This window comes from Zonotrichia albicollis, chromosome 27 (assembly GCF_047830755.1).
Source record: "Zonotrichia albicollis isolate bZonAlb1 chromosome 27, bZonAlb1.hap1, whole genome shotgun sequence".
In the NCBI taxonomy this organism is placed as follows: domain Eukaryota; kingdom Metazoa; phylum Chordata; class Aves; order Passeriformes; family Passerellidae; genus Zonotrichia; species Zonotrichia albicollis.
In genome coordinates, this window is record NC_133845.1 from 4,796,014 (window position 1) to 4,823,141 (window position 27,128).

At 48.7% G+C, this 27,128-nt stretch overlaps 1 protein-coding gene across 6 annotated transcripts in view; it reads left to right on the top strand.

Moving 5' to 3' along the window:
* Positions 1-27,128, top strand: part of OPCML (opioid binding protein/cell adhesion molecule like) — a 313,690-nt gene that overhangs the window by 15,619 nt on the left and 270,943 nt on the right. For 4 of the 6 annotated variants that reach the window (XM_074527868.1, XM_074527869.1, XM_074527870.1 and 1 more), the window contains exon 1: positions 10,887-11,117. The exons of the other annotated variants lie outside the window; for them this stretch is intronic. In XM_074527868.1, coding sequence (XP_074383969.1) covers positions 10,902-11,117 — 216 coding nt within the window. In that variant the 5' untranslated portion in view covers positions 10,887-10,901. Of the gene's footprint in view, positions 1-10,886; positions 11,118-27,128 lie in introns of those variants that run through there. 6 annotated transcript variants of the gene reach the window in all.

Genomic DNA, 27,128 nt, shown 5'->3' on the forward strand with positions numbered 1-27,128 from the left:
CGGGGCTGCTGCCTGAATGCATTCAGCCGGCATTGTCTTCCCTGCGCCCCGCTCCGCCTGGAATGCATCCCCGCGATCGCCATGTATTATTTAGCTCGGCGCTGGAGATGCTGTTTGCGGGAAGGAGCCGGGCAGAGCATCCCCAGCTCCGCGTGTTGCCTGGCAGGCGAGCAGAGCATCTCCGTGCTCCGGCCCTCCAGCCCTGCGCTGCTTTTCCCGGGAGAGCTCTCATCCCGGGCAGCAGACCTAGCGCGAAATTGCTGCTCACCCCTGCAGCAGGAGATTTAATTATCATTAGCTGAGCTTGCACAGCTCCACGTGCTGTCGTGCAGCTGCAAGTTTAGCTGGGCCTTTTAAAAATCCAGCTGCAATATATTTAATTTTTTCCCCCCTCCCTTCTTTTCCCCCCTGTGTTTTTATTCTTTGCCTCGCACAAAAGCTTTGCTTTTATGTTTTGGGTCAATTTGGCAGCCTCCAAGCATAGTGCATGCTCAGAAAGGGCAGAAAATTAGTATTTCAAGGATTGCAGCCAGGCAGAGCAACCTGTGGGCAGGTTTAAAATATGCAGGTCCCATTTCCAGGGATTGAGCAGTTTTTGCAGGATTCCGTGTTTATTTTATACCTTAACAATTTACACTAGGGGAAAGGAAAAAAAAATAAAAAAGTGCTAAAAAGTCTCCTTTTCTTGAGAACAGGAGTCAGGGTCATGGTAGGTGTGGGAGGAAGAAGAGAGATTCCCAGGGAATTTCCCCCTGTGGGCTGGAAAAGTCAAACTCCCTGAATTGCCCAAGATTTCAAATTTTTTTAAAGACTCTGACTACTTGTGCAATGAGCTGACAAAACCCAGCCCAATATGCCACGAAACTACTGCTTTTTAGGAGAACTTTGTTTCCATCAGCATTTCCAGCAAAACTCTTTTTTAACGCCAAATTTGGATTTTTTTTTCAGTAAAATTTCCCCTTTTCTGGGAAGTTCTGGTCAAATCCCCATTCTATGGGCCAAATTCCTGGCCTGGTGACCTTTTCCCCTGACTTTTCCCATCCCTGCCCTACCCAGCCCTGGAAGCCACTTTCCCCCCTATTGCCAATAAAGGCAAACAAAAATTAAATCTATAATTATCATTACTAATTCCACTTAATTAGTCACAAGCCAGCAGCCAAATTGGCTTTCTCATAATTATCAGATAAGCAGTAAGCACATCTCATAGATTATAATTAACACTGCTTAATTAAAATCTAATATACATACACCCTTTCCTCAACATATGCCTAATTGGGTTCACAAACAGAGGGGGTGTGAAGCCCCCATCCCTGTTACTCCCCCAAAGATTTGTTGGATGCCACTTTTGTGTTAAGTTGGTGGCACGTGGGATGTTCTTCCTGTGCTTTCCAACACCGTGGCTCCAAAAAAAAGTGAGTCCCTGCTTCACAGCGAACTCACACAAGATGCTGTCCCCACTTCACTATTTTTTCTTATTATTGTTATTGCTCCAGCTGTGACCTCTCCATAATCCCCTGTCGAGGCTGGGCTCTGCAATAATAAAGCAGCTTGAATAAATTACACTTTCAAAGGCGAAGGCCGGATTTTGGTGCAGAGCTCTGGAAATTGATGTCTCTCTTATTCCTTCTTTTTCTGAGCGGGGTTGGGAGGTGCTCTGAGGCTGCAGTGAGGCTTTTTTGTGTGGAGGGAAATTCTCAAACTTGCTTGTACCTTGGCTGCTCATTGATATCTCACTGAAATCTCATTGATATCTCATTGAAATCTCATTGATACCTCTCTGAAATCTTGATACCTCACTGAAATCTCATTGATACCTCACTGAAGTTTCATTGATACCTCACTGAAATCTCGTTGATATCTCACCAAAATCTCATTGATATCTCACTGAAACCTCATTGATATCTCACCAAAATCTCATTGATACCTCACTGAAATCTTGTTGATATCTCACCAAAATCTCATTGACACCTCACTGAAACCTCATTGATACCTCACTGAAATCTTATTGATACCTCACTGAAATGACATTGATACCTCACGGAAATGCTCTGGGTGTCACAGCAGGGATAGCAGGGAGGCCCTTGGTCCCCTCCAAGGCTTGGCTGAGGAGTTGATGCTCTCAGGTGAGAGCCCACACTATTGTTTATGGGCTGGGGGAGCTTTTAGCTCCTCTTTCCCTGGATTTGGTGGAGGGGCCACTCCTGTGGATGACGAACCTGGGTCTGAACCAGCACAGGCATCATAAGGGGCCACCAAAGCTTTGGTGCCCCCTTTGCAGGTGGCCTGACTTGTGAGCAGGGCACTGCCTGCCAGCACTGACCTTGGGGCAATAATTACATTGTGTTCAGGTAGCTCTGCTCCCATTCCCAGATAAATTCTTGCCTGTTTGGCTGCCTGAGAGAAGCAGAAACTCCTGATAGTGCTGATTATTAATGAGATCATTTGCCTGCCAGTTTTTTGCTGAGCTCATATCTGACTGGGGAGTTGATTCACCGTGGGAGATTTACAAAATGTGATTTCTGTCTCAGAGATGCTGAGCTGAGCTCCTTTAGCCAGGATGGAGGGAGCTCCTTCTCTGGGATTTAGTCCTGGCCGGGGCTCCTGGCTGCACTGCCAGGGCTGGAGACCCTCAGGGCAGGGATGGGGCATTTTTAACACCAATCCTAGGGGATCAGAGGCTTCCATGGTGGCAGTGGGTGATGCCAGGGCGCCCCGGCACTCTGTGATGTCAGCTTGTCTCCAAAGGCTTTCAATGCAGTGGAAGGGAAAGGCTTGGCACGTGTTCCGGCGTCGGGGGAGGATTTGCGGATTAGAGATGTGTAATTGTATGTAGTGCATGACAAAACAAAATAAGTGGCAAAAAGAACTCAGTCGTATTAGGAATTCAAAGCGAGCGTTAAGCTTTTCTACATTAAGGGAGGTGAAAAAAATAGCCAGGAAAATGCACGAGGCAAAATCCCCTTTGCTCTGCACACTGAGGCACAGCCTGGCTGCTGTGGGATGAGGGATGCTCGCCATCCATGGGAGACAGGGGCCAACCACTCCTGAAAACTTTTCCCTCCCAGCTGCCAGCCTTGGATGGATTTGCTGGCCAGGGGGAGAAGTGCATTTGGAAAATGAAGGCAAAACAGGGCTGAGGCTTCCTGGCTGCTTTTCCTGGTGCTGCTGGAGTGCCATGCAAGGGCCAGGTGCTCTGGGCTGTGGTGGTGGCTGAGCCCTCTCTCCACACTGTCCCCGTGCTCACAGCATCTCCACAGCCTCTGCTCATGGGGTTCTCGCCTGCCCGTGCGAGGCAGCTGGAAGCTTTTGTCCATGGGGATTTCTCACCATCATAAGATCTTCCCGGATTAAGTAAATAATTTCACATTAGCTTAATTAAGTCTAATAGACTCATTAGTTCACTCTTTGCGCGCGTTCCCGAGGGAGGATGGCCGGGAACCGTGAAGATTCGCTGCAGAGAAATCCTGTGGCATCTTAAGGCAGGAGCCAGCTGTGGGAGCACTGCAGGGTTGGCTCTGGGATGTTCAGGAATTAAAAATTTACATCCTGAATCATGGGTAGGTCTTTCCTGTCCAAAATGCTGCTGGGTTTTGGGCTGGCTGGTGGCTGAATTGTGGCTGTGAAGGTGGGTGCGGTGTCACAAGGAGGAACATGGTCCAGACCATCCTTTGGTGCCATAACTGCTTCCACAAGCAGGAGCATCGTCCCAGACCATCCCCTGGTGCCACAACTGCCTCCGTGTCCTTGGGAATACACTGCCCTACTTGGAACAGGGTGGTTCCATCAGACCAGTCTGGCAGTGCCACAAGGGCACACTTTGGAGTGAGTTTTTTGGTGCTTTTGCAGCATTTTTCTTCCTTCTCCCACTACCAAGAGGTTTCTGAGCCCATCATGCTTAGAAGAATGGAGAAGAGCAAGGGCTCCTGATTCAGTGGCAAGGTTGGGATGGTCCCTTTGGCTGCTGTGTGGGATGGCAGAGAGGCTCCTGGATGGTGATGTGGGACATGGAGAGATCCATGGTGGGGGACAGATGTTGAGCAGAGAAGCAGATATGGAGGAAAAAAAGGCTGTGGCTGCTGGCTGCCCTGGGCAGAAGGTGATGGGGAAGGGAAAGGCTGATGGAAGCTGAGATCTGCGTGTATGCAGGTGCTGCCAGGGTGGGAATGTGTCTGTTTGCAGCAGGGGGAGATTTTGGCTTTTCTCTTACCTGCGGGTGCGTGGTGCTGAATTATACTGCAGTGTACAGGGCATTTTTATGATGCATTTTAAAGTTACATCAAGGGCATTGAGAGCATATGGGTAGGTGACCTCTTTTTTGCATTTGCATAAATCTAAATAAATAAAATAAAATTGAGAGCGGGAGGCAGGGACCTGCAGATCTCTTCATTCCGGTGGCGTGTTCCCATCTCCCGCACACAATGCTGAGGAGCAGAAAGCACAGAAGCCCGAGGTAGACATCTGGTTTCCCTTTCACAAGTGTTGCCTGTTCTTTATTTATAAAGAAATTATTGTATTTAAAGCCAATACTCATCTCTTGTACCAGCAGAGAGCAGAGAGAGATGGATAGATTAGAGGGAAGTGGGTTGTGCATATAAATGGGGGTTAATTTGCTGACTCTTTGGAGAAGTGAAACCTGCCTGAGAGCTCCCGGGTTTGGAGGTTCCTGGAGGTGTTTTTGATTTCAAAAGCAGCGTGAGAGGAGCCAGTCCTGGCCAGGGGGATGCTGAATTGCAGCGTGCTGGGTACGCTCAATCCTGCATGGCAGAGGGGCAGGATGGAGGGAGAAGGGAGAGCCGACAGCATCCCCCGGGCATCGGAGGGGATAAAATCTCTCTCCTTGTGGCTTTGGGACTTGTCCCTCCACATCCCACCCACAGCATTTCTCTTTGCCTCACTCCATCTGGGCAGCAGGATTTGGTGCTGGCCGTGCAGCAGCTCCAGCAGGGATGGGAATGGGAAAAGAATAGATTGAAACGCTAAATATACCCAGCAGGAACCAGCTGGAGCCGGTGGAAACCTCAAACGTGCACATAGAGAGGAAGAACACAATGTTTCATTTGTTTTGTTTTATTTCACAAGAAAAATCTTCACAGCCCAAACTGTCACTTTGGAAGTAATTTGTGGCTGAGGATTTCAACACCCACTCCAATGATATTTTATTCTGACCCTAAACAAAATCAATAGCGCTTTTTTTTTCCCTCCTCCTTTTTCTTCTTCCTTGAGAAAACAGTATTTTTCAGCTCAGTGGAAGAAGAAAATAGATTCTGCCCAGTGTTGTTAAAAAGATATTATAACCAGTGTCTCTGGAAGTGTAAAAAGTACATGATCTAATATGTCTGAAGCAATTTTGAAAGGCTGCTTTATTTAGGATAATGGAGAAGCAGCAGTAAACCTCATAATCTTCCCGGATAAGGAGTCCAGCAGGAGGGATCTGAGCTGCAGTGCTGTGCCCTGGCTGCTTTTTTTCCACCTGTCAGAGCCAGGGTTGAATGCTGGATGAAGCCCAGTGAGGTGGTGGAGCCCAGCAGCAGCCAGGGAGGGTGGGGGGCTCTTATTTTAAGTCTGTAAAGCCCCTGAATATGAAAGAGATGCTCTGAGATTCAGGAGCATCCCTGGGAGGGTTTAGGACAGCAGGGATGCTGGTCAGGGGTGTCTCTGGCACTGCTGCTCTGTCTTTTCATGTTCCCAACCTCTGAAAGCAGAGAAGCCTTCAGCAATATTGTCCCCATCGGTTGCCCTCCTCGGGAATTACAGAAAATCTTGTTTGTCAGAAGGGAGGCAAAAAGGGGAAAAAAAATAAAGAGGAGTCTGATGAATTTTAAAATAAATTATAAATTATTTTTTTAATAAATTATGAATACATTTTCTCTGTCAGGATTTGAGGCTCTCTGCTCTGATCAAAAAGTTTCTGAGTTTGTTCTCTCCCCACTTAGTCAAATGTAGATGTGTGCATTTCTGCTCCTGATTTTATTTTATTTTATTTTGATGAATTTTTTACTCCAACAACAACAAATACTTTGTTTGTTCTTGACGGGCACTGGGGGAGAAAACTTCTGAAACACTGCTCAAACACTTCACTTGCAATCAGGGTGAGCGCTCTGAGGATGCTCTGAGCCTCCCCAGCCCCTCTGGCGCTTGGGAGAGAGAGAGGCAGCAGGAAAAGGAGGTGGAGGATCAGGGAGGGTGGATGGAGCTGGAGCAAGGTGGGCTTGGTGTGCACCACCAGCCCCAATAACACAGAGGCTGCTTATGGTGTGGAAACAGTTCTTGAAGGGCTTTCCAAAAGTCTGAATCCTTTGAAAGAATGAGGTGCAGAGAGTGATGCACTCCCCTGTGTGGTTTCCATCCTCCTTAGCTTGATTTGAAAGCCAGGTGTCTGCTAAGGAAAGCAGGAGCCTCCCCTGAAATGGAAAATGTAAACCCCCTCTCTCTGAATTATTATAATTTTGAAATTAAGGGACTCTTATGCAAAGATATGGGAGTAGGAATAACAGTTCTTTATTAGGGAAAAAATTAAAAATACAAATGCAATAGTACAAGAAAAACCACAGCCAGAGTCAGAGCAGTCCCTGCCCCCTGTGTGTCAGGGGGTGTCCCAGCCCCATCCCATGGGGGCTCAGCCCTCCTGCAGTGCCAGCTGTGGCTCTGCTGCAGCAGGGATCCTGCACAAGGGGGGAGTTTTCCTCTGCAGCTCCAGGGCTGCTGCAGATGGGCCTGGGCTCCCTCTGGCCATGCAGGGCAGCAGAAAGCTGCTCCTCTGGCAATGCAGGGGGCAAAGGCTGCTGGGGTGTCCCAAAGCTCAGATTGGATCCAGGTAGGAATGCTTGGCTCCTCCCCTGGGCGGAGCATCTCCCCATGGGATGGTGGGATTGGATCAGCCATGCAGGGACACTCAGTGGCCATGGACAGAAGATAATTAATAATTAATGGCCCATGAACAGCAGAGATCTCCTGGAGGGAGGATTGGGTGTGGGAGAGATAAAGAAAACTGCCCCATGAACAGCAGAGAACTGCCCCAGCTCTGACAGGTAGGAATAGAATATGCACCCCCATTTCCAGACACTCCTGTCTCCACATCCAAGCTTCCACATACCCAGGTTTTGTGTCCATGCCAGGTTCTGGCTCTGCTCAGCTGCAGGTAAGGACCTGGCTCCTTACAGACACTTCTGCTGCCACCCAAAACCTCCTCACCATCACGCCCTTGGGCCACTTGTTGGACTGGATAAAAGGGCTGTGATTAGCCTTCCCTTCAGAGGATGACAGGGCAATTACTCTTGTAGATTTTAATTAAAATGTTTAATTACACACAGTTCCAGCAGGCAGAAAAGTTAACACAGATCCTGGCTGGTCCCCAGATTTGGGGTTAGTGGGAGCAGGGAGAGGAGGAGATGGGCATGGAGGAGATGGCTCCATCAGTAACATGATGGACTCTCCTCAATGTTCAGGAGGGCAGGAGGTGAACCTGGTGACAGGGACAGAGCAACAAACTCACAGGGACAAAGTCACAGGGAACATGTGTGTGCTGCTTATTCATTTCTTCCTGGTCCAATGAGGAAGGAATGGCAGCTTCCTTGGATCTCCTGCAGCTGGAGGCTGGTTGTTTGCTTTTTCCATAGCAGTGTCTCATCTTCTTCATCCTGCACACAACCCCCCAACCTCTCAGCAGCTCTCCTGCTCAGCTCATCCCCTCCCAGCCTGTTCCAGTGTGTGGGATTATCCTGCTCCAGGCGCTCAGCTTGGCACTCTGCTTGATGTCATAGATACTCTTCAATATTTTGAAGAACAAGCTGCTCCTGCAGAAACAAATCCCTGAAGTCTGTTGAGGTGTTTAAAACTCATTTTCCATATGGAGGTCCCTGGGATAACAGTGCCTGAAGAGGCAGAGGAGCCAAGGCAATGGCTGACCTAATTGCCTTGTGTTAATTGTCAGTAACTAGGATGAACAGATCAGCAAGACAAGACCTATCTGTGCTGGGTTTGGAGCCCTTTTGTCCATTGCCTTGGAAGCACAGGTCTTTCACACAGGTGCATCCCAAAAAGCATCAGCATTCAGTTCCTGAAATAATCTGTGAGGAAGGAAGGAGTGGAAAAAATAAAATGCAATGTACAGCCTTTCTCCAGGGAGCAATTACCAGGCTGAGAAAAAGCTCTTGGTGCTGCATTTCATGAAACATCTCTCCATCTGTCTGTATCCTCTTCCTGCTGGTCCCACAGCAGCAGGGACAGGAGGAGCCACCCAGCTCCCCCAGAACCTTCCCCTGAGAGTGGGGAGCTGCTCCCTAAAGCCTCACCCTGCTCTCCTTAGCCTGAAGGGGAAGGAAAGCCAGGAGATCCCCAGGAATACAGGGAGCTGTTGGAGGTCTCCAGCCTTGGCCTGCTCTGCTTTTATCCCAGGATTCTCCTGAATCTCTGCTGCTCCTCAGCCCAGGGCGACTCCAGCCCTCTTTACTCCTTGTAGTGTAAAGCTCCTCTTTACTCCTTCACTCCTTTTGCAGTGAGTTTTCTTCTCACTGCAAAATTCCATTTTGTCTGAGCTGTGTGAGGCAGCAAAGATACTCCTGGCCCCTTTCTGTCCTGCTGCAGCTTGGGGCTGTCCTTACCTCATTGCTGAGATATTTCCTCCTCAATGCACCACTCTTGTCTCATGATGCATGTCCAGGAAGTCACACATCTCTTAACTTCATTAATGCCTGTTAGGATTTGAGCCATTTTCTTTATTTCTAAGTGTTTTCCCTTAACAGACACTCTGTGTCCTGCCATAACATCAAAGGTGCTGTGTTAAAACTCCATTTTCCCAAAATTTGGAGAAAAGATGCCCTGGGAGGGCTGGGCTTTAGGTCTCCTAGCAGTGTGGTGAGTTCTTAATTTGAGAGTGATTGTTGTCACTTCAGGGCTGGTTTATTGAGAAGCTGAGGAGCTTTTCAGCAACAGTAATGACGTCCCAACCCATGAGAAGCTGAGATTGCAGGGGAGTTGCAGGACTGAGAGGACCGTAGTTACCAGCTTGAGAGTGACATGGGCTTGTTATCCAAGGTGGTGCGTTAAAGCTCCATTTTTACAAAATTTGGAGAAAAGATGCCTTGGAAGGGCTGGGCTTGAGTCTCCTATCAGTGGGTTAGTTCTTAATTTGAGAGTGATTGTTGTCACTTCAGAGCTCGTTTATTGAGAAGCTGAGGAGTTTTTCAGCAACAGTAATAAAGTCCCCACCCATGAGAAACTGAGATTGCAGGGGAGTGGCAGGACTGAGAGGACTGGAGTTAGTGGGCTTGTTATCTAGTTAACACCTGTGGAGCTGGGGAATATTTAGCTCTGGTTAGCAGGAGCCCTGAGGTGAGTGGCCAAGGGTTTCACAGCTCGTGGTTAATGTGAAAAGCCAGGGCTCACCCTGAGCTGAGGAGGCAAACCCCGTCCCCAGTCCTCAGTGCCGAGGTCGCCCTTCTCCATCTCCAAGGCAGGCTCCTCTGCCTCCCCTCTCCGTGGCGATCGCTGACGTGTTTATTTCTCTGATTAATGAACTCTGCAAATTAACCTCCTCGCTGCTCTATAATTGCCATTAAGGCTTCAAAAATCACTTAAGCGTTTCCGGCGCTGGCGAGCCCATTCCGCGCGGCCGGCCAGCGCCGCGTGCTGATTGCAGGGAGATAGAGCCCGGCTCCTGACCTCCACGTTTACAATTAATTATTGCATTCAGCACCCAAATTACCCCCGCTCTCCACGTGCTCAGCTTTATCTCTCTGCACACACAGGCTTGGCTTTTAATTAAAGGTCCTTCAAATTAAATGAAAACAAATTCAATTATTGCCTCTCATTGGAACAGCTCACCGCAGACTCCTGACTATACTTCTTCTATGGAGAACCTGGAGACTGCTGGTCTCCCATAATCCAGTCTGACTAAATTTGCCTGATCTGCTGTTTTCCTTATCATCACTTGAGCTGTTCTCTCACTGCCAGGTCAGACGTGGGCTTGACTTGCAGAGAAAGCAGAGTTTTTAATGGGCTTGTTCTCTCTTTGTGTTGTTGCCCTTCAAGGAGAAGATGCTCTTGTACGGTGTGGACGGGTGGGACCATCATCATTAGTCTTCATTTTGGCAGCAGTGGAAGGGAGAGGACCCCAAAAATGAGCGTTTAGCCTCTCTGGTGCTGGATACCTGAATGCCAGGTGGTGGGATGGGCTCTCACCTGAGGGAACTGTGGTGTTTAGAGCTCTTTGTTCGAGCATGGAGCCCTCCAAGCCCCAGGGCTTCTCAAAAGGGGATATACGTTATGTGCACAGGGATAGATTTTTTTCCAGAAGTGTGACTTGCATTATTATGGTTGCGAAAGCATCACAAATCAGTGTTATTTCTGATGGCCTTTGGTTTGGCAAAACCCAGGTTGTTGAGAAGGTTTCACAGCAGGTGGATACCTTGGGAGAGCTTGGCTCAGATACAAGCTCTTGGCTGGAGATGAGCTTCATTTCACCCAAATAATACTTTCTAATGCCCAGCTGCCCCCTTCAAGTGATGTCCTTTCCTGCTTCCAGGCAGGATTTCTCAGCCAGAAATCATCTCCCAGTCCTACACACATGAGTGGTCTCCTAAAACTTCCTTGCTCATCTCCCATGTGAAGGAGCGAGACAGAATATGGCTCTGGCACTGCTGTGCCAAGTGGTTGAGTCCTGGTTATTATTTTTCCTCCCTTTGTGCAGTTTGTGCCATCATCTGTGCTGGCACGAGCTGGCAGGAGGGACCAGCTCCAGCCTGGCTGATGCAGAGGGGGAAACAGTCCAGCGTGTGGAGGAGGGGGAACCAAACTCAGCAAGCGTGCTCAAACCCAGAATGAAAATGAATGTCTGGGGTAGGGCTCTCTGGTGGTGCAAATTAGCCAAATATCCGCAGCGTCTTGCCAAGCAACATCAGCCGATGATCGGCCTCATTAGCTTCACCTATGGAAACCCTTCCCTGGCTCTGTGGGGCTGCGTGTGCCCGGAGAGGGCACCGGGCAGCGATGCCAGGCGCGGTGAGCCGGGGGATGCTGTGCCAGCGCGGTTCAAAAAGCACCAGCCTGCGCTTTGCGGAACAGCCAAACTCCTCATAAGTCTCCCGCTGTGCCGAGCTCTCTCCGTGCCGCTCTGTATGGTAATCACCCCCGATTATATTGCTCTTTAAAAGGCCGCAGCGATCGCTTTTATTTTGCTGGCAGCCAAGCGCGGCTGCCTGGCGGTGATTGAAGGTTAGGATGCTGTGACCGCCCGCTCCCCCGGCCCGGGGCTCGCTTTTCCCCTTCATCCCGTCCCTATGGGAGCTTTCCCCGTGTCCTCTGCTTACAGCCGCGCTCTCTGCTCACTTGTGATGTGGTAATTCTGTGACATCTCTTTTCCCAGTGCCGCGCAGGGTGAGGATGGAGGGTGGCAGTGCGTTGGGAAGCGGGATGGGTGTTGAGAAGCCTGGGGTAGGGAGCATCCCGCAGCACTCCCTAGACGTTGTCCCCTTTGTCTTTCATGCCCTGAGCACTACAAGGACATCGTGGTGACACAAGCCTGGCTGTCTTTCCAGTGCGAGGTGGGCTCCGGCTTTGCTCCTTTGGAATTCTGATGGAGACAGAGGGAGAAGCACCTGGAAATGACCACGATGCACACACGGGATCTGTCCCTCTGCTCCACTGCTGCAAAGGGAGAGGGGAAGGCAGAGCCCCTGGGAAGGGAGAGATCCAAAAGCTGGGAGGGAAAGAGGAGAGGAGAGGAGAGGAGAGGAGAGGAGAGGAGAGGAGAGGAGAGGAGAGGAGAGGAGAGGAGAGGAGAGGAGAGGAGAGGAGAGGAGAGGAGAGGAGAGGAGAGGAGAGGAGAGGAGAGGAGAGGAGAGGAGAGGAGAGGAGAGGAGAAGGGATGGGAAGAGAAGGGATGAGAGGAGAGGCGAAGGGATGAGGGGAGAGGCGGTGCGAATGGATGGATGCGCGGGAGGGGATGCAGAGCAGCGAACACCGGAGCGAGCTCATCTCTGCTGCCCGCAGGGTGCCCGGGCTGAGCGAGGCGGCTCTGCTGGCATTTAATTTACTGCTGGACACTGTGTCCCGCGGCTCACTCGGCCCCTCGGGGCGGCAGCACAGCCGCTGCCTCCGGGTCGAGGAGCAGGGCTGGTTTCAAAGCCAGCCATCGCTTTGTGGGTTGTTTTTTTTTTTGCCACCACCCGGCGTTTGGGCAATTATTAGTCTAGAGCAGTCGTGGAGGATTTTCTGCTTCAGTTCACGAGTTCCCTCTTGCTGCACAAACACTCTGGTGGGGAACCGATTTTCTCTGTGATGTTTCCGCAGCCGCTGAGATGTCAGGTTGGTGTCTGGGGTATCACAATGAATGTCTCTTCCCCATCAAAACCATCTGGAGTGCTTTAATAACGCGGGGGGAGATCCCAGGGTAGCGCTCCCGTTGCAGCTGAGGATTAAGATAGGATGTCAGAGTTTGTGTCCGAGGGAATCGCATTTTTCCCCTTACCTGCAGCATCCTTTCGTCAGTGGATCTCGAGATGTGTTAATCCTGCAAGACACAGCAGGGTCAGCATCCTCAGGCTGGGGCTGGGGGAAATCAGGGGAGATTCACAGCAGCCTACAACTTCCTTGAGATGGGCAGTGGATGGGCAGAAACAATTTTTTTTCTCTCTGGTGACCAGGAAAAGGACCCGGGGAATGACTGGAGCTATGCCAGGCGAGGGTCAGGTTGGATTTTGGGAAAGGTTCTCCCCCCAGAGGTGCTGGGCACTGCCCAGGTTCCCAAGGAAATGGGCACAGCCCTGTTACTATAGGGCATATATAGGAAATAACATGCACACACTGCTATTCTTAAGGTAAAAAAGGGGTGTTTTATTTTCTGACTCCAACATTTATAGATTTACAAAAGTGGCAGTGGATTGGAGGGTGAAAGTGTCACCTCTCCAATGACACTGGACAAACTAACAGTTTATCAGATTTCTTCTGCTCCATAAAAGAATGCAAACCAATAAGTTATTTACAGAAAATGTATGAGAAAGATTGTTACAAAAATGTAAATATTAAAAGTCTTAGAAAATCTGAAAAAATCAAATCAAGGCTGCCAGAGCTCCAGAAGCATTTGGACAAGGATCTCAGAGACAGCGTGGGATTGTTGGGTGTCTGCAGGGCTGGGAGTTGGACTCGGTGATCCTTGTGGATCCCTTCCCACTCAGGATATTCCATGGTTCTCTGAAATCACTTCTCTGAAGATTGGTGATTAGGGAGAATCTCTCACTCCCATCACCTCTGTGGCTATCCTTTGCTTTTCCTTAAATAAGTGCAGCACAGGAAAGAAGATTCTCTGTGCTGAGGATCAGATGGCTGCACTGAGAGCTGCTGCAGCCCAGGAATGCAGCTGAGGGTCCTATCAGGTTTGCTGAGTTTTTTTCCTGGATGTTTGAAGCGTGTGGCAGAAACAGCAGGGTCAGAGTTCAGGTTTGACTGCAGTCAGGTGGAACAGAGAAGTTATGAGGCATTTAGAAAAGTGTTTGTTTTGGGCTTGCATTTGCCTTGTGAGGCCCATTACTGAGTGCAAGCCGTTCTCTGCAGCATGGTGATGGCAAAGTGTGGTTTATAGGCCTAATGGAGCAGATTTGTCACTGGAGCAAGGAGGTGTGACTCTACTCAAGTCTGCAAATTGCCCCCCTGTTTCTGCAGACTGCTGTTTTTTCTTTCCTTTTCCCCCTTTTCCTCCTCCATCCATCACCATCGTGGGCTCGCCACAGTGATTTCCCCAAAGTCATCTATCCCCAGGCTGTGCCATTAACAGGCAGGCTTCGGTGTGATGGCTTTGTTTGTTCTTGGAAAACTATAAATACTGCTGGAGTAATGGCTCAGAGGATGAAGCTGGGCCATTTTGGGGTGTCTGAGTTCTGGAGGGCTGAAATGTATTTTTAAAAAATGAAAAAAATAGCTGGTGCTGTGAAAGGAGGGAAGGAATTGGGTGGGGTTTTGTTTGGTCTCCATCAGAACTTTGTCCCTCCAGCTCCAAATGTTTGGCCCTACTGCAACATCCAATCCTATCCAGTGTCCTTATCCTACCCCGTGTCCTGTCAACAAAGCAGGGAAGGGCTAGAAGTTTCCTAAAGAGAAGAGTTTAGTAGTTGTAATGCATAAATTGGCTGCCATTTGGAATTATACCAGAAGAGAGCCTCTTTTCCTGGTGGCTTGTTTGGCTTTGTTGTTTTTTCCTTGTCTGTGTGTATAAGTATGTCCATAAAAAGTGCTGTTTGGGATGAGGGCATAGCTTGTTTTAAGCCAGCTCAGCTTCTGTGACTGCAATGTAGATGCAATTTTAGTAATTAGACTCGGTGCCTCTGTCTCCTGGCAGAGGGATGCTTATGTGGAGCAAAGCTCCAGCTGTGGTGCTTCAGCAGCTTTCTGAGCTTTAGAAGTGATGGGTCAAAATATTAAACAGGGTTTTATATTAAAAATGAGGAATTACTGGTCTGTGGGTGCTGGGGGTCCCACAGAGAAGCTGTGGATGGGAGATGCTGGAGGATACCCTGTCCTCAGGCTGGGTGTTCTCATACCAGCACCACCAAAACATCATCTTTATAATTTAAGATGTCCTTACAGGAATTAGAAACAAAGATCACTGGAGTTATCAACATTCCACTAGAGGCAGAGCAAGGTATCTCCTGGAATTTGATTGTGTGGGATGGTTTGGCTGGACTCAAAGGTTGGGTTGGATGATCTTGAAGATCTTTCCCAACCTAATCAATTCTATGACTCTGCCATGAAAGCTGATAATGGATGTGTAAAAAATAGGAAATGAGGATTGGGTGATGACCTATTTTCAAATGGGAAAGAATCTGACTTCCCTGGGTAGCTTTCAATTGGTTTGGGATGTTTTTTTGCTTGGGGTGTGGATTTTCCCAGCCATTGAGGTCGGGAGAAGATGAGTGTCAGTGTTCTTGTGAAATGCTGCTCTTCTCAGCCTCCCTGAGACCTAACAGCTCTTTCTGCTGAGGCCAGAGCAGCTTGTAAGGGGTGAGAAACACAAGAATCCTGGAAAAGGAGAACAATGGTGGAAAAAGCCAGGACTTGGCTCCTCTTTGCTGATGGGCTTTTCCCCAGTGGAGAGCAGAGGTTAACTGTTCTTTGCAGCCATGGCTTCAGTAGCACCACAGAGCAGGTGCACAGAAGATGGATGGGGCCGTGCTGCACCTTGGCCTCCCTGGGAACGCATTTCTGCCATGAGAGATGGGATTGCACACAGGGAGTTTGGCTTTTCTCACCCTCCCAAGAAGCTCCAGAGCCCACAGCTGTGTGGTGGAGCAGGGAACAAAGGGAGATAAGATGGAAAGAGAGTGGTGGCCGGGAATCAGACCTGTGATGGAGCATTTTCCTTGAGAGAGGCTGTTTCTGAAAATTGGCTGTTACAATGCATGGAGAGGAGGAATGAGGCAGCGGGGTTGGAATAGTTTTGCATGGGGAAACATCATGGAGCAAAGCTTTTAAAAGGGGATCCTCAGCATGGCTTTGTCTGGAAAGCAAGGAGATGGCTTTTGCCTGATCCTGGCAATTTTCCATGAGTACCCTGAGCCCTGGCAGTGCCTGGGAGTGTGAGCCCTCATGGCAGGGATGCACACACAAGGATTTAAATCACACTAAATAAAAACAAAGCCAGGAAAATCTTCCCACTGAGGCCAAACTGTTTTTCTGCCCAACGTGAATTCTGCCCAAGGCATGGCTAAGGTTAAATCTTTCTTTTTCATCCCTGTCTTCTGTGAAGACTGGACGACTTCGCTAAGTGTGATTGGAGCAGTTTGTTTTTAAGCTCCACATAAGCACTATGCTGGATTTATAGCGTTTTCATTCTTTTGGAATCGACCCACTGGGAGCCATTAAACTTTTATTGCTCTCTGCAGTTGCCTGGCCGGAGCGGGATGGAGCAGCCCTGCTGCTGGAAGCACTCTGTCTTCAGCTGCCAGGGCTGTGCTGGAGAGCAGGGACAGCAGGGACAGCAGGGACAGGGCCACCCAAGGATGTGCTCATCAGCTGGAGGATGCTTTGGGTGTGATGATGGTTGTCACAATCCTCTGCAAGGCACAGGAAGATCAACCAGTACATCCTCCCCTGGGTCTTGCTGTTTCCCACCTCTCTTGACTGACAATATCCCTGCTCATCCTTAAAAGCTGAGAGTGCAGGAGGCTTAAGACTTATTTTTGTTGCATCCTGAGACTATCCAGGTTTTTAAGTACAACTTGACTGTAAAGATAAGGAACTGGAAGTGTGTCCTCCAAAGGGTTTGTGTGGGAATGTTGGGTGGTGCTGTTTTTCCTGTTTCATCCACAATCCTCACACCTAAATATTAACAAAAGGATCCTGCCTTTTTAGGGGTGGGAAAAATTTATCACATGTGATAATGTGAGGGAGACAGAACATGGCTGTTGCAGCCTGAGCTGCCGGACTTGACACTCTCTTGGCACAGGGAGAGAGAAGAGCTGCATGCTGAGGGCATTTTTCATGGAACAGAATTTCAGGACAGGTGAGCTGAGTGCCTCGGCCAGGTGCTGGTCCCTGTCTAACCATGCTGAGACTAAAGCTGGGGGAGATGTTTTCTACCCAGGAGAGAGGGAAGAAAGTTAGATCACACCCAGAAGATGGTCCTGGACCTGGATCTCATGTTGTTGTGGTTGAACCTCAAATGCAGCAGCTGAAAGAATTTCTGGATGGAAATTCTCTTGGCAATTCTGTCTCATTTCAACCTGTGGCTCCTATCTCACTCATCCCAGAGTTTCACCACTGTGGGCTTCCCCTTCTTTAACCCAGTCCTTTATGGGTTTTTCATTCTGGTTGAACCTTCTGCAACCCTTTCCTTGCATTTCCATGGGAGCCTTCCTTCAGTTAGGGCTCAACCACTCTCGAGGCTCCAATATTCAACCCAAAACATTGCAACTGGAATTCTGCAAACAAAAACTGAACATCCCAGCATGGCCACTTTTCCCTCCTGAAGGGAGGTTTGCATTATCTCCTTGTAGCTCCAGAAGGCCAGGCTGGGCTACTTCTGTCGGCATGTTTTCTAATTTAATTACTTATCCTTGTCTCAAATTGTTTATGGTACACTAGGCTATTAAATGTGCCATAAGCAAATGGCTCTTGAAAGAGGAAGAGGATTTATTTGTTTTAGCAACCACTCCAACAAAAGTCTATTTCCTCAGCTAATTAAGATTCCATTCGCTAATTTAAATGTTATGCTAATTAAAGCATAATTCTGAAACTGTAAAAAGGAACTTAAAAAAAAGGGGGGGGAGGCAGAAAAAAGAAGCAGAAAGTAAGAAAGAAAACTGGTTGGCCTTTAGAAATTGCATTAAATTTATTGTGTTGTTGTAACAATGGTGAATGGAGTAATTATTTCATTTGCCTCTCATGTGCTATTCATGCTGTTGCTTTTATTCATTTTCCCCCCATTCTCACACTTCATCTCATTAACACCCCTTCTCTCCCTCTAATGGGCATCATCTTGCGATGGTTTAAGATGAATTGTGAGCGTGATCCCTGTGCTTCCCAGAAAAGGGCCACACTGAGAGTATTTGAGCCTGTTTATCTTCCAGCCCGAGCTGAGACAACGCTCAGCGGCCAAACTCATGGAGTTACATTGTGCTCACTTTAATTAAAATATAAATAACCCACTTTTGGGGAGGAATAAAGAGAAAGAACAACAGGAGCAAGGTTTGTTTTGGTTTGTGTTTTCCTTTTTAAATGTGGCTGTACGTGCAAGGGACTGGCTCCTTTTCTCAGCTCACCCACTGGATTCTGGCCTCGTAATTTGGGAAATAGAATCATTGAGTGCTTCAAAAGGAGATTAATTCACTGGAGACTTTACCAAGATAAAGTCTGGTGCTTTCAAGGACAGGTTGAATGGGTCTCTGGTTTCGTGGAAGGGGGTGGAACTAAATGGTCTTTAAGGTGCCTTCTAACCCACGCCATTCTGGGATTCTGTAATTGTTCACCTGAAACAAATATATCAGGAAAAAACCTCACCAGAAGTAGGGAAACTGGACTTGCTGTTGTAGTTTTGGCTCCCAGCTGAATGCCAGGTCATGGAGGTCTGCTGCCCACATTCCATCTGGTTGATCCCACCAAGATTCATCCCTCCCTGGAGCTGGCATGGCCTTGGGACAGCCTGGGAGGTGCCAGGCTGATGGGCATCAGAGCCCCAGCCTGAGCATCAGCTCCTTGCTTTGATGTTTGCTTTGCCTGGGCCAGGGTGAGACTTTGAGCTTTGCTGGAGCCTCTGGAGGCCGCGATGAAAGGGCAGAGCCATCCACAATGTGGAGAAAAACTGAGCTGTTGAGAGCAAGTGCCTGCACTGGAGAGGAAATAAAAGGAGAGAGGGAGATGAAAGATGATCATAAAGAGACCTGGCTGGAAGAAGCAAGATATGAACCCCAGCAAAAATGAGGTTGTAGCAGCCCCAGTCTTATCCCCCAGATGTTATCCCAGCAGTGAGGATCCTCTCCTTTCTCCAGATCCCTCTTTGTCCCGGGGTGCCAGAGCCTTCCCACACTCCTGGCTGCTCCATCCTGGGAGAGAAAATTTGGAGAAAGTTTCTTTGCAGTGTTGTCTTGCTGTGTTCATATTATTAATAACGAAAAACAGGCAGGAGTTTATTATATTGCTTTAATTTATGCATTTGGAGTTTTTTAAGAGAAAAGCAATTAAGATTCTCTGATGAGCCCTCCAGCTCCCAGCGGCTTTGGGAAACACTTCCATGAGACACATTCAATCTGTGCCCAATACCTTTGTGTGTGGTGCTGATAAACACTTTTGGGTGATGCTGAAAGAAATGCAATATCTCCTCCTGCCTCCTCTCCTGCCTCCCCAGCCCTGATCCTGCTCACTGCCATCACTTTGCCTGGCAGGCTGCATCCCTGGGAGGTAGAGGTTCAAAGCAGAGTTTGTGGAAAAGCCAGTGTAGGCATTCAAGGCAGGGCTAGCTGACTTTCTGCCCTGCTCACACTGTGGGTTGTGAGTTTTTAGTTGTTTCAGAGCTGGGGAATGTTGTCTGCATCAGCTACTCTGGATGTTCCAGTTGGATGGAGGAATTTTGGGGTGTTTTGCCATATCTGTGATGAGATAGTGTGACGGTGTTCACAGGGGTCTGAGGATGACGGAAGAGATGAGGATCTGACTCCATGTTTCAGAAGGCTTGATTTATTATTTTATGATATATATTATATTAAAACTATACTAAAAGAGTAGAAGAAAGGATTTCATCAGAAGGCTGGCTAAGAATAGAAAAAGAGGGAATGATAGCAAAGGCTTGTGGCTCAGACAGAGTCTGAGCCAACTGACTGTGATTGGTCATTAATTAGAAACAATCTCATGAGATTAATTACATATCTACTTGTTGCATTCCACAGCAGCAGATAACCATTGTTTACATTTTGTTCTTGAGGCCTCTCATCTTCTCAAGAGAAAAAATCCAAAGGAAAGGCTTTTTCATAAAAGATGCCTGAGACAGGATAGGGACTGAGGGATGTTGGTTCCCCTCTGCCCATCCCTGGTTTCTCCCTGCAGCTGTGCTCCAGCTGTGCCTCATCCCATCTCCATCCCATCTCCACCCCAGCTCTGGACCCACAAGCAGCACCTGCTTTGCCCGTCCTGGTCCACAGATATATTTAAACTTTGATCTTGATGGGAAGTGACTGGTGCTACATTAAAGCCATATGTTTTAGAGGGAACGGCGAGGACGTGTAAGCTCAGTGATATTCACATCTAGAGAGAGCTGGGAACTTGTAGTGCCACCCACGCTTGGTATTTCTGCCGGCTCTGCGAGGCTTACACAGCTGGGGAAGGCAGAGTGGGAGCGAGATCTTCTGCTTAAGGGATTTTGTACAGAGAGATGGATTAGATAGATTTGATGGAAACTGATAGTTTATGAAAATGAATTCACCTGCATCTCAATTTGGTTCTTGATGCCAGGAGACAGAGAAGAAAAGGAATAAAAAAAGGCGAGAGAGGGAGAGGGAAAACAATCCCAAGTTAATTAAAGTGCAGTTTTGATGTGCTGTGCTGGGCTGTTTTCTTTTTAACTGTTTGGCAAGTGGGTTGGGTTTGTGTCAGCTTCCCTGAGAGGAGTGAGCAGAGGGATGCTGCATCTTGGGGTGTCTCTTTGTCTCCTCTTATTGTCCAATTGGTGGCTTAGGGGAATGAAGTGGGACTGTGTCAGAAGGAGGGAGGAGAGTCCTGGTGGCCACGGGCACTTGGCAGCATAAAAAACTGCTTACAATTCTCCAAATTGATCGGAAGTGTCCTGACAGCAGTGGAATTAGCACTGCTGTTCAGCACCCAGCTGGAGCAGGCTGCCACCCCCGCTGGCTGTCACACCACCCCCTCGTGTTTGGCCACTGGAAGCTTTGGGAGAAGCCAGATGTTGGGTGGGATTTTAAAAAAAAAAATACAGATCCCTTTTTTAACTGTCCTTCCTGGTGACAAACCATAATATGGTGTTTCTTCTGCAGACAGGGGAGTCAGGGAGAACCTTTCCATCCCAGGCCATGGAGTTATGAAAAGCTGGGGAGAAAACAGAACTGTCCCTGCTTTTTAGAGTGCAAGAAGAGTCTCAATCTGCTTTTCATGGCTTTGGATATCCAAAGGTGCCCCTGTCTTTAGTCAGACAGGGCACAGGCAAGAGTTTGTAGAGAGTCCAATTGGAGAGGGGGTTGAGCTGGATCTTGGACCTTGCTTTGAGGATTTCCAGCTGATGGAGCTGTTGGGACAACTGGCTTTGGGTCCCATGAGAAATCTGACTTTTCCTTTGGTCTGGGTGCTCGAACAGGGCTTTTCCTTTCTTCCCTGTGACAGAAAACTCTCTGACCCTGAGGAGCTTTTGTTCCTCTGTGCTGAAATCCTCCTGTCAGGGCAGTGAAGGTCAGAGAGGTTCTTGGATTATCATCAGAACAGCAAGATCCAGGGTCTGAGCGAGAATCTGTTCCTTCTGCTGTCTGTTGATACCCTGATTGCTAAATAATTATTGGCATTGGTGAGCACAGGCAGCTCCTCAGCTCCCCGTGGCTGTAGGGAAATCTCTTCATCTCCATGCTTTGATTCCTTCATCTAGACAACAGGGATAATAATCCTTATTTTCTCTCAGTTTATGTCACTCTTTCAATGTAAATATAAACTCCTTTGGGCAAGAAATGTCTCTGGGAACTCGTGAGGAATAACCAGTGTTTGGAGGTGGAATTACATGTACGAGCAGGACCTTTTTAACAGGGCTCTGTGCAGCTCCAAGGGAGCATTATTCAAAAGAAGATGGGAAAAAAGCCAATGCAGAAAGTTGAAAACAAAACATGTGGGTAAATTAAGGCATGCAAGGCTCGCTTTGGATGTGAGGGAAGCATCTCTGCCTGGTTAGTTTATCAAAGGGAGGTTAAGAGGTGATTTCATTGTGGTCTACATATTTCTCTGTGGGGGAGAAGCTGCTGAGAATGGACAGGTTTTTAATCTAGCAGCAAAGAGAGTGTCAGGATCCAGTGCTGGAAGGTGAAGCTGGACTCATTTACAGTAGAAGCAGCGTCCGATTTTTGAAGGGAGGGTAATTAATCATTGCAACAACTTACTCTGAGCCACAGCAGGGCTGCCATAACCCATGAGCTCTGCACTGAAGGGAGACATTTCTGAGGGGCTTCCAGGAGCCACAAGGAAAGCTGGGAGCTGCTGCAGGACCCACTGGTGGCATCACCCTGCCATCCATGGGATGGGGACTGTCCCATGCTGGCCTCTCCCCTCCAGAAATCTGCACAAGGGTGTTTTTATCCCAGTTTGGGTGTCTGCGCTGTGCTGGGGTGTCCCCAGGTGCAGGGAGCAACCACAGATGCATTAAGCACTAATCACTGCCAGGCCTCCAGGGATCAGCAGAGTCATTGTGCCTTTTTTTTTTTTTTTATTCCTTTCAAAAGCATTTTTAAAAATCAATACAAACAAATAAAGAGGCCATAAATCTGGGAAGACACCTGCAGCTCCCTCTGGAGCCCTCTGTTTGGTGGGGATGGGTTGAAGGGTGACAGAGCATTGACCTGCCTGAGACAGATGGAGAATGCTGGAGCCAATGGATGCAGGACAGGGGGCTCAAGGGGGTTGCAAAGGTGAAGGGGTGCAGGATGTTCATTTTAAGGTATAGGACATCCCCAGCTGCACATTCACCAAGGGAAAAGCCTGGCTTTAGGAGCATTTTGTTGACTTTGAGGCAGAGGCCAGGGATTGCTTGAAAAACATGACCAAGCCAAGGCAGCCCCAGCAGCAGCCCCTTGTCTTGGCTCCCCTGACCTCATCTGGTCAGGCTTGATTTCCCCACGCCTGTGTTTCAGCTCGGGGGGCAGGGGTCACTCTCAGCCTGAGTTATTTGTGCTGAGCAGCATCCCCTGCCTCTGGCACAGATGGGGAAGTGACAGGCTCATTTCCACACCCATCCAAGCTCCCTCTCTTTTCATCTCAGCAGGAGGAGTGTTTCTTTGAGAATGGTTTGGGAAGCATTCTGCGTGACCCTGGGAACATGGGGTGGATAGTGAAGCCCCTTGTCCTGATGCTGAAAGCTGACTAGGAAATCTCAAATGAATTGTGCAGTGGTTCATTCCCTTGGAGGTACAAGCTGGTTAAAGCCCTTCCCAAGGGACAAAATATTCTTATAAAACACAAGATGCTGCGTGTACCCCCTCCCATGCAGGCCAAACAAATTGTGTCTTGGGCAAATAGGGCACAGAAGGGTGACAAAGGCGCTGTCCTCTACCTGAACACTGTCCTCATCCCTGTGGTGTGCAGCAGGGAAACAGCTCTGCCTTGGCAAGCATCCTGCTGAGGGGGAAAATTTATGCATGGCACCTCCAAATTTGTATTCGTGGGTGCAAGGTGGGAGCAGCAGCATCTCAGGGGATCCTTGCTGGGTCCCTGGGAGGAAAATTCATCTCTGTGTGCCTGCTGTGATCTCAGCAGGTTCTGTGGCTCTCTTGTCCCCCTTCACCCCATTCCCCCTCAAAGGGGGCTGGTTGTTTCTGGCACAGAGGGTCCTCCTCAGGCAGGTTTGCAGGAATTGCTGTGCTCCTTGGTAATCATGGACTGTCAGCAGCCTAAGGAGGGGAGTTCAGCTCAACACCGACACTGCAAGGAGAGATAATGGTAAATAACCAGCAGCTATTGGGGAAGGTTGAAGTAAAATAAATGGATCCAATTTTCAGTCTTTCTCCCGGGTTTTTCCTTTTTTTTTTGCTTCCTTTTTCTTGCTCTATCCTTTCTTCCTGTTTGCCTCTAGAGCAGCTTGGGCTGGTGCAGCCACAGGAAGAGTGGAGAGCCTTGCACCTAAAACTGAGAGGGCCTTGGTCTTTTGGTCTGCACCCAGGTTTCAAGCTTTTAGGCGTTGAGGGGGAAGCAAAAAGTCAATTTGACTTCTTGTCAAGGAATAAGCTGGGAAGGAAAACTCCTGGTCACTGCTAAGTGGATGGAGGAGGGGAAAAGGCCCTCAAAACCCCTCCCAATCCCTTAAATAAATGTTTTCCCTAGTCTAGCTGCCCACACATAAACAAAATGCATTTTCAACCTGTTCTTTCTCTATGCTTGACAGCGCAGTGGCAGTTTTTGCCAGAAGTCCTCGTGGGCTGCTGGTGGAAGTGTGGTGGTGGGAAGTGAAGGTGCCCGTGCCCCGCGGGGGCTGCGGGAACCGCTCCAATCGCTGCTCGCTGACCCCTGCTCGAGGCTCTGAAATCCATGTGAGAAAACCATAATAGCTCCCCACCTTGCACATCCTCCTCGCCAAAACAGAAACATTCCTTGCAGGACCTCACCCAGCACTTAAATGCCTCCAGAAATTCCTCTGCAGCAATTCACTTTTCTGTCTTGCATCCAGGAGCTCTGCTGTCAAGCTGCTTTTCTTCCTTCCCAGCATCGCTTTCTCAACACTGCCTGCTGGCTTTGAGGACTGGGAGGATGCAATCCTAATTATCCTTGTGGTGTTTTCTGGTAATTCTTGGGATTACATCTTCCCATCGGGGAAGAGCAGGTGCAGTAGCTGGCCCTGCTGTTGGCACAGAACAGGGGAACGCTGGGGCTTCCTTTGCAAAGTAATTTTGGGGACACACTGAGGTGCTGAAAACAATTTGGGTGCTTGAGCTCTGGGTGCCTGCAGGTTGTGGCAGCCCCTTCCAGCTCAGCTGAGTTTTCTGCGATCTGGGAATGACAAACATGCAGAGCACGGTGTAATTAAACACGCCGTGCACGGGCTCATTAAGTGGTTGCTGGGAGTAAAGTGAAATCTTTGCTGACAGCTTGGCCTGGCAGGAGCAGGGGCTGTGGAGATGACTCAAGGCTGAGCACAGCTTGATGGTGAGCGTGTTTCTGACCCTGTGCCACGAGGTGCCGAGCTGGGATCCAGAGCATCCGCAGCCTCTCCCCAGCCACATCCTGCTCAGCTGTCCGGGGCTGCAGATGAGAAATAAAATAAACAGCAATTTTCCAGCCGTGCCGGCTCTTTGAGCTCTGACTGCAAGCACTGTGCTGTCTGCTTTTTCAAGTTCTCCTGCAAAAAGCATGTCAGGTTTCCTTGGAAACTTCTGAAACTTCCTGTCCTTGGCGTGAATCCGCGGTGGTGTTGAGGACATCGCGTGCTGCTGGGTGGGTTGAGCTGTTGAGATGTGGTGTTGCCCTCCCTGCACCTGGGTGTTGCTCAGGGGGAACTTTGAGGGCTTTTTGGGCTGCTGTGTGTGGTTTCCCAGGGAGGGCTGACTGTGGGAGCTTTACCTGGATTTACCTGCCAGGGCTGCGGGGTGCTTTTGAACCCTACAGAGCAACAAAGGGAATCAGTAAATCAAATATTATCGGGGAATGTTATCAAACAGCAAGGTCACCTCCAAAAATAGGGAAGATGGAGAGGCTTTTGGGCACCTTTTTACAGCTAAATTGTTCCTCAGCTCAGAGCAGGCAGCCTTGCTGACCTTCCCACCCTCCATTCCGAGGGAAAAGCCCAGGTGGTTCTCACAGCTGCGGTGAGTGATGCCCCAACCCTTCTCTTCTCCTCCCTTTGAAATCTGAATTTTCCATAAAGCTAAGCCTAGACCTCCAGTGAAAGGTGTCTTCTGCTGCACAGTCATGGGGAGATGAGTAAAAACAGGGTCCTCTCTCTCTTCTTTAAGGCTCTTCTCTCGCCTTTTCATTTTCCTCAAGCCTTGGAGTGAAATTCCATGAGGGCTCTGTGAAAGAGCACTGACACAAGACTCTAATTTCAGGTGTGAATATGGAGACGTTTTTCATTAGGAAGCATATGGTGTTAAGGTTAAAAAAAAAAAAAAAAGAGATGAAATTTGACAGCCAGGAACAAAGCAATGAAATAATAACTACAGGTGGGCAAAGCCTCCAGCAGCGTTTGCAAACAACAAAACCAAGCCAGGGGTGGTTCAGATCTAAGTGTTATTGTTACTTCCTAGAGTTAGTGGAAAATTTTTCAGGGGAATCAGGGTTGTTTTTTGACAGAAACTTGGGTTTTCATCAAAAGTGAAATTTCCATGGGAAGTGTTCACCTTCTAAGGGAAATTTGGGCGTGTGGTAGGAGACAAAGAAAGAAAGAAAATAGCGAAGAAAGATGTCAGAAAGCAGCTGAGGAGTTTTTATGCTGAGTGATGGATGAAGTGTCCCCCTTCCCCAGTGCCAGGCTAATACAGACTGGGAAGGGGCCTGCTGGGTGGCTGGGTGTTGGTCACCTTCAGCTCAGGGGGTGCAGACACCTGGCTCCATCCCTGCTATCAAACATTGGACTCATCTCCCTATTAAAGCAACCTCATAAATACACAGCAGCTTCCCCACCCATAAGAAAATGTTTCCTTGATTCTTTCCTTTGGGACCTCATGGAAGTTTTCTGCCTCCTCATCTCCTGATTTATCCTTATCTCTTGAAAGTGTTGCCTAATGGCAGGAGATCCAGATTGGGATGTATGAGAGGCAGCTGTTCTCTAAAACATCTTTTATTTCTCCTTCTGCCTAGTAAAACAGGGTTAAAGGTATTAATACTCCTGGTGAAATACTGGGGGAGATGCTGATTAAAAGCTTGGGATGGGAGGTGAATCTTTGCTGCCGGAGCGTCCAGCTTCTCATTTCCCCTCAGGGCTTTGGGAGAAAGTTGAGCTCAGGAGCCAAATGTCATTGCTGAGGCTCTGCTTTCTTTTTTGCTCTTTGAATGCCGGGTCCCGAGTGGTCTTGCAATTTATGGTGAATATTTTATACCTCTAAATGATGTTTTGTGGGATTCCGCTCATCTCGCCTGCTGTGCCTCCGCCAGTCGTGGAGGATGGAGCCTTTGGTGTGTGTGTTAAGCTTGACGAGGCGCCGTTTTTCCAAATGGATAATTCTGTTCCTCTGCTGTCGAGGAAGTTGTTTCCTTCCTGGAAAGGCTGATCTGTGGCCTAAATGAGGCTTTGGCTGCCAGGAAGACGCCTGGGTAAAAGATGTAATGTGGCTGCAGGTGACCTTGAGATAAGGCATGTAGGGGGCATTTTTTTATATTTTTTCCCGATTTTGGAGCGTGTTTGTACTGGGAAAAGCTTCAATGTAGGGGAAAGCGGGGGTTACTGAACCCCCTTGTCACTGTTCCCATTAGCAGGCAGGGCAGTGCAGAGAACGAGTGGTCTGAGGGGGAAGCAGTTTTCTCTACAAAAGAAAAAAAAGGCACTTAGGAAAACTGGAAAGTGGGAAGATAAATGGCATGGAGAAACAAACCACTAAAGAACATGAGTCAGGAGGTCAGATTGGGAATATGCTGCTCATTTTCCAGTTCCAGCCATTACCTTCTGCTTTGAGCTGGCTCAGGCAGGCTTGGTGCTGCGTGTCAGCCCAGGGATAGCTGAGCTGGTCCCACCGTGTATCCCTGCAAAGCAGGAGCAGGATGGAGCCTGGCCAGCCTTGCTTGGCTGCCTTGGAAGCTGGAAACTGGAGAATCACGCTCCACAAGTGGCTGCATCCCAGCACCCTCGGCAGACACGCTCCCACCATGTCTGCAAAGGGCTGTGACTTCAGGGACCTGTGGGAGGAAAGGTGCCACAGAACCACCGGTTTTATTAACACCGTGGAAGCTTGCCAGCCATAATTAAAGCCGTGAGAAGCTTGGCGGTCTCACTTCACAGAGCCTGGTACAAATATTTC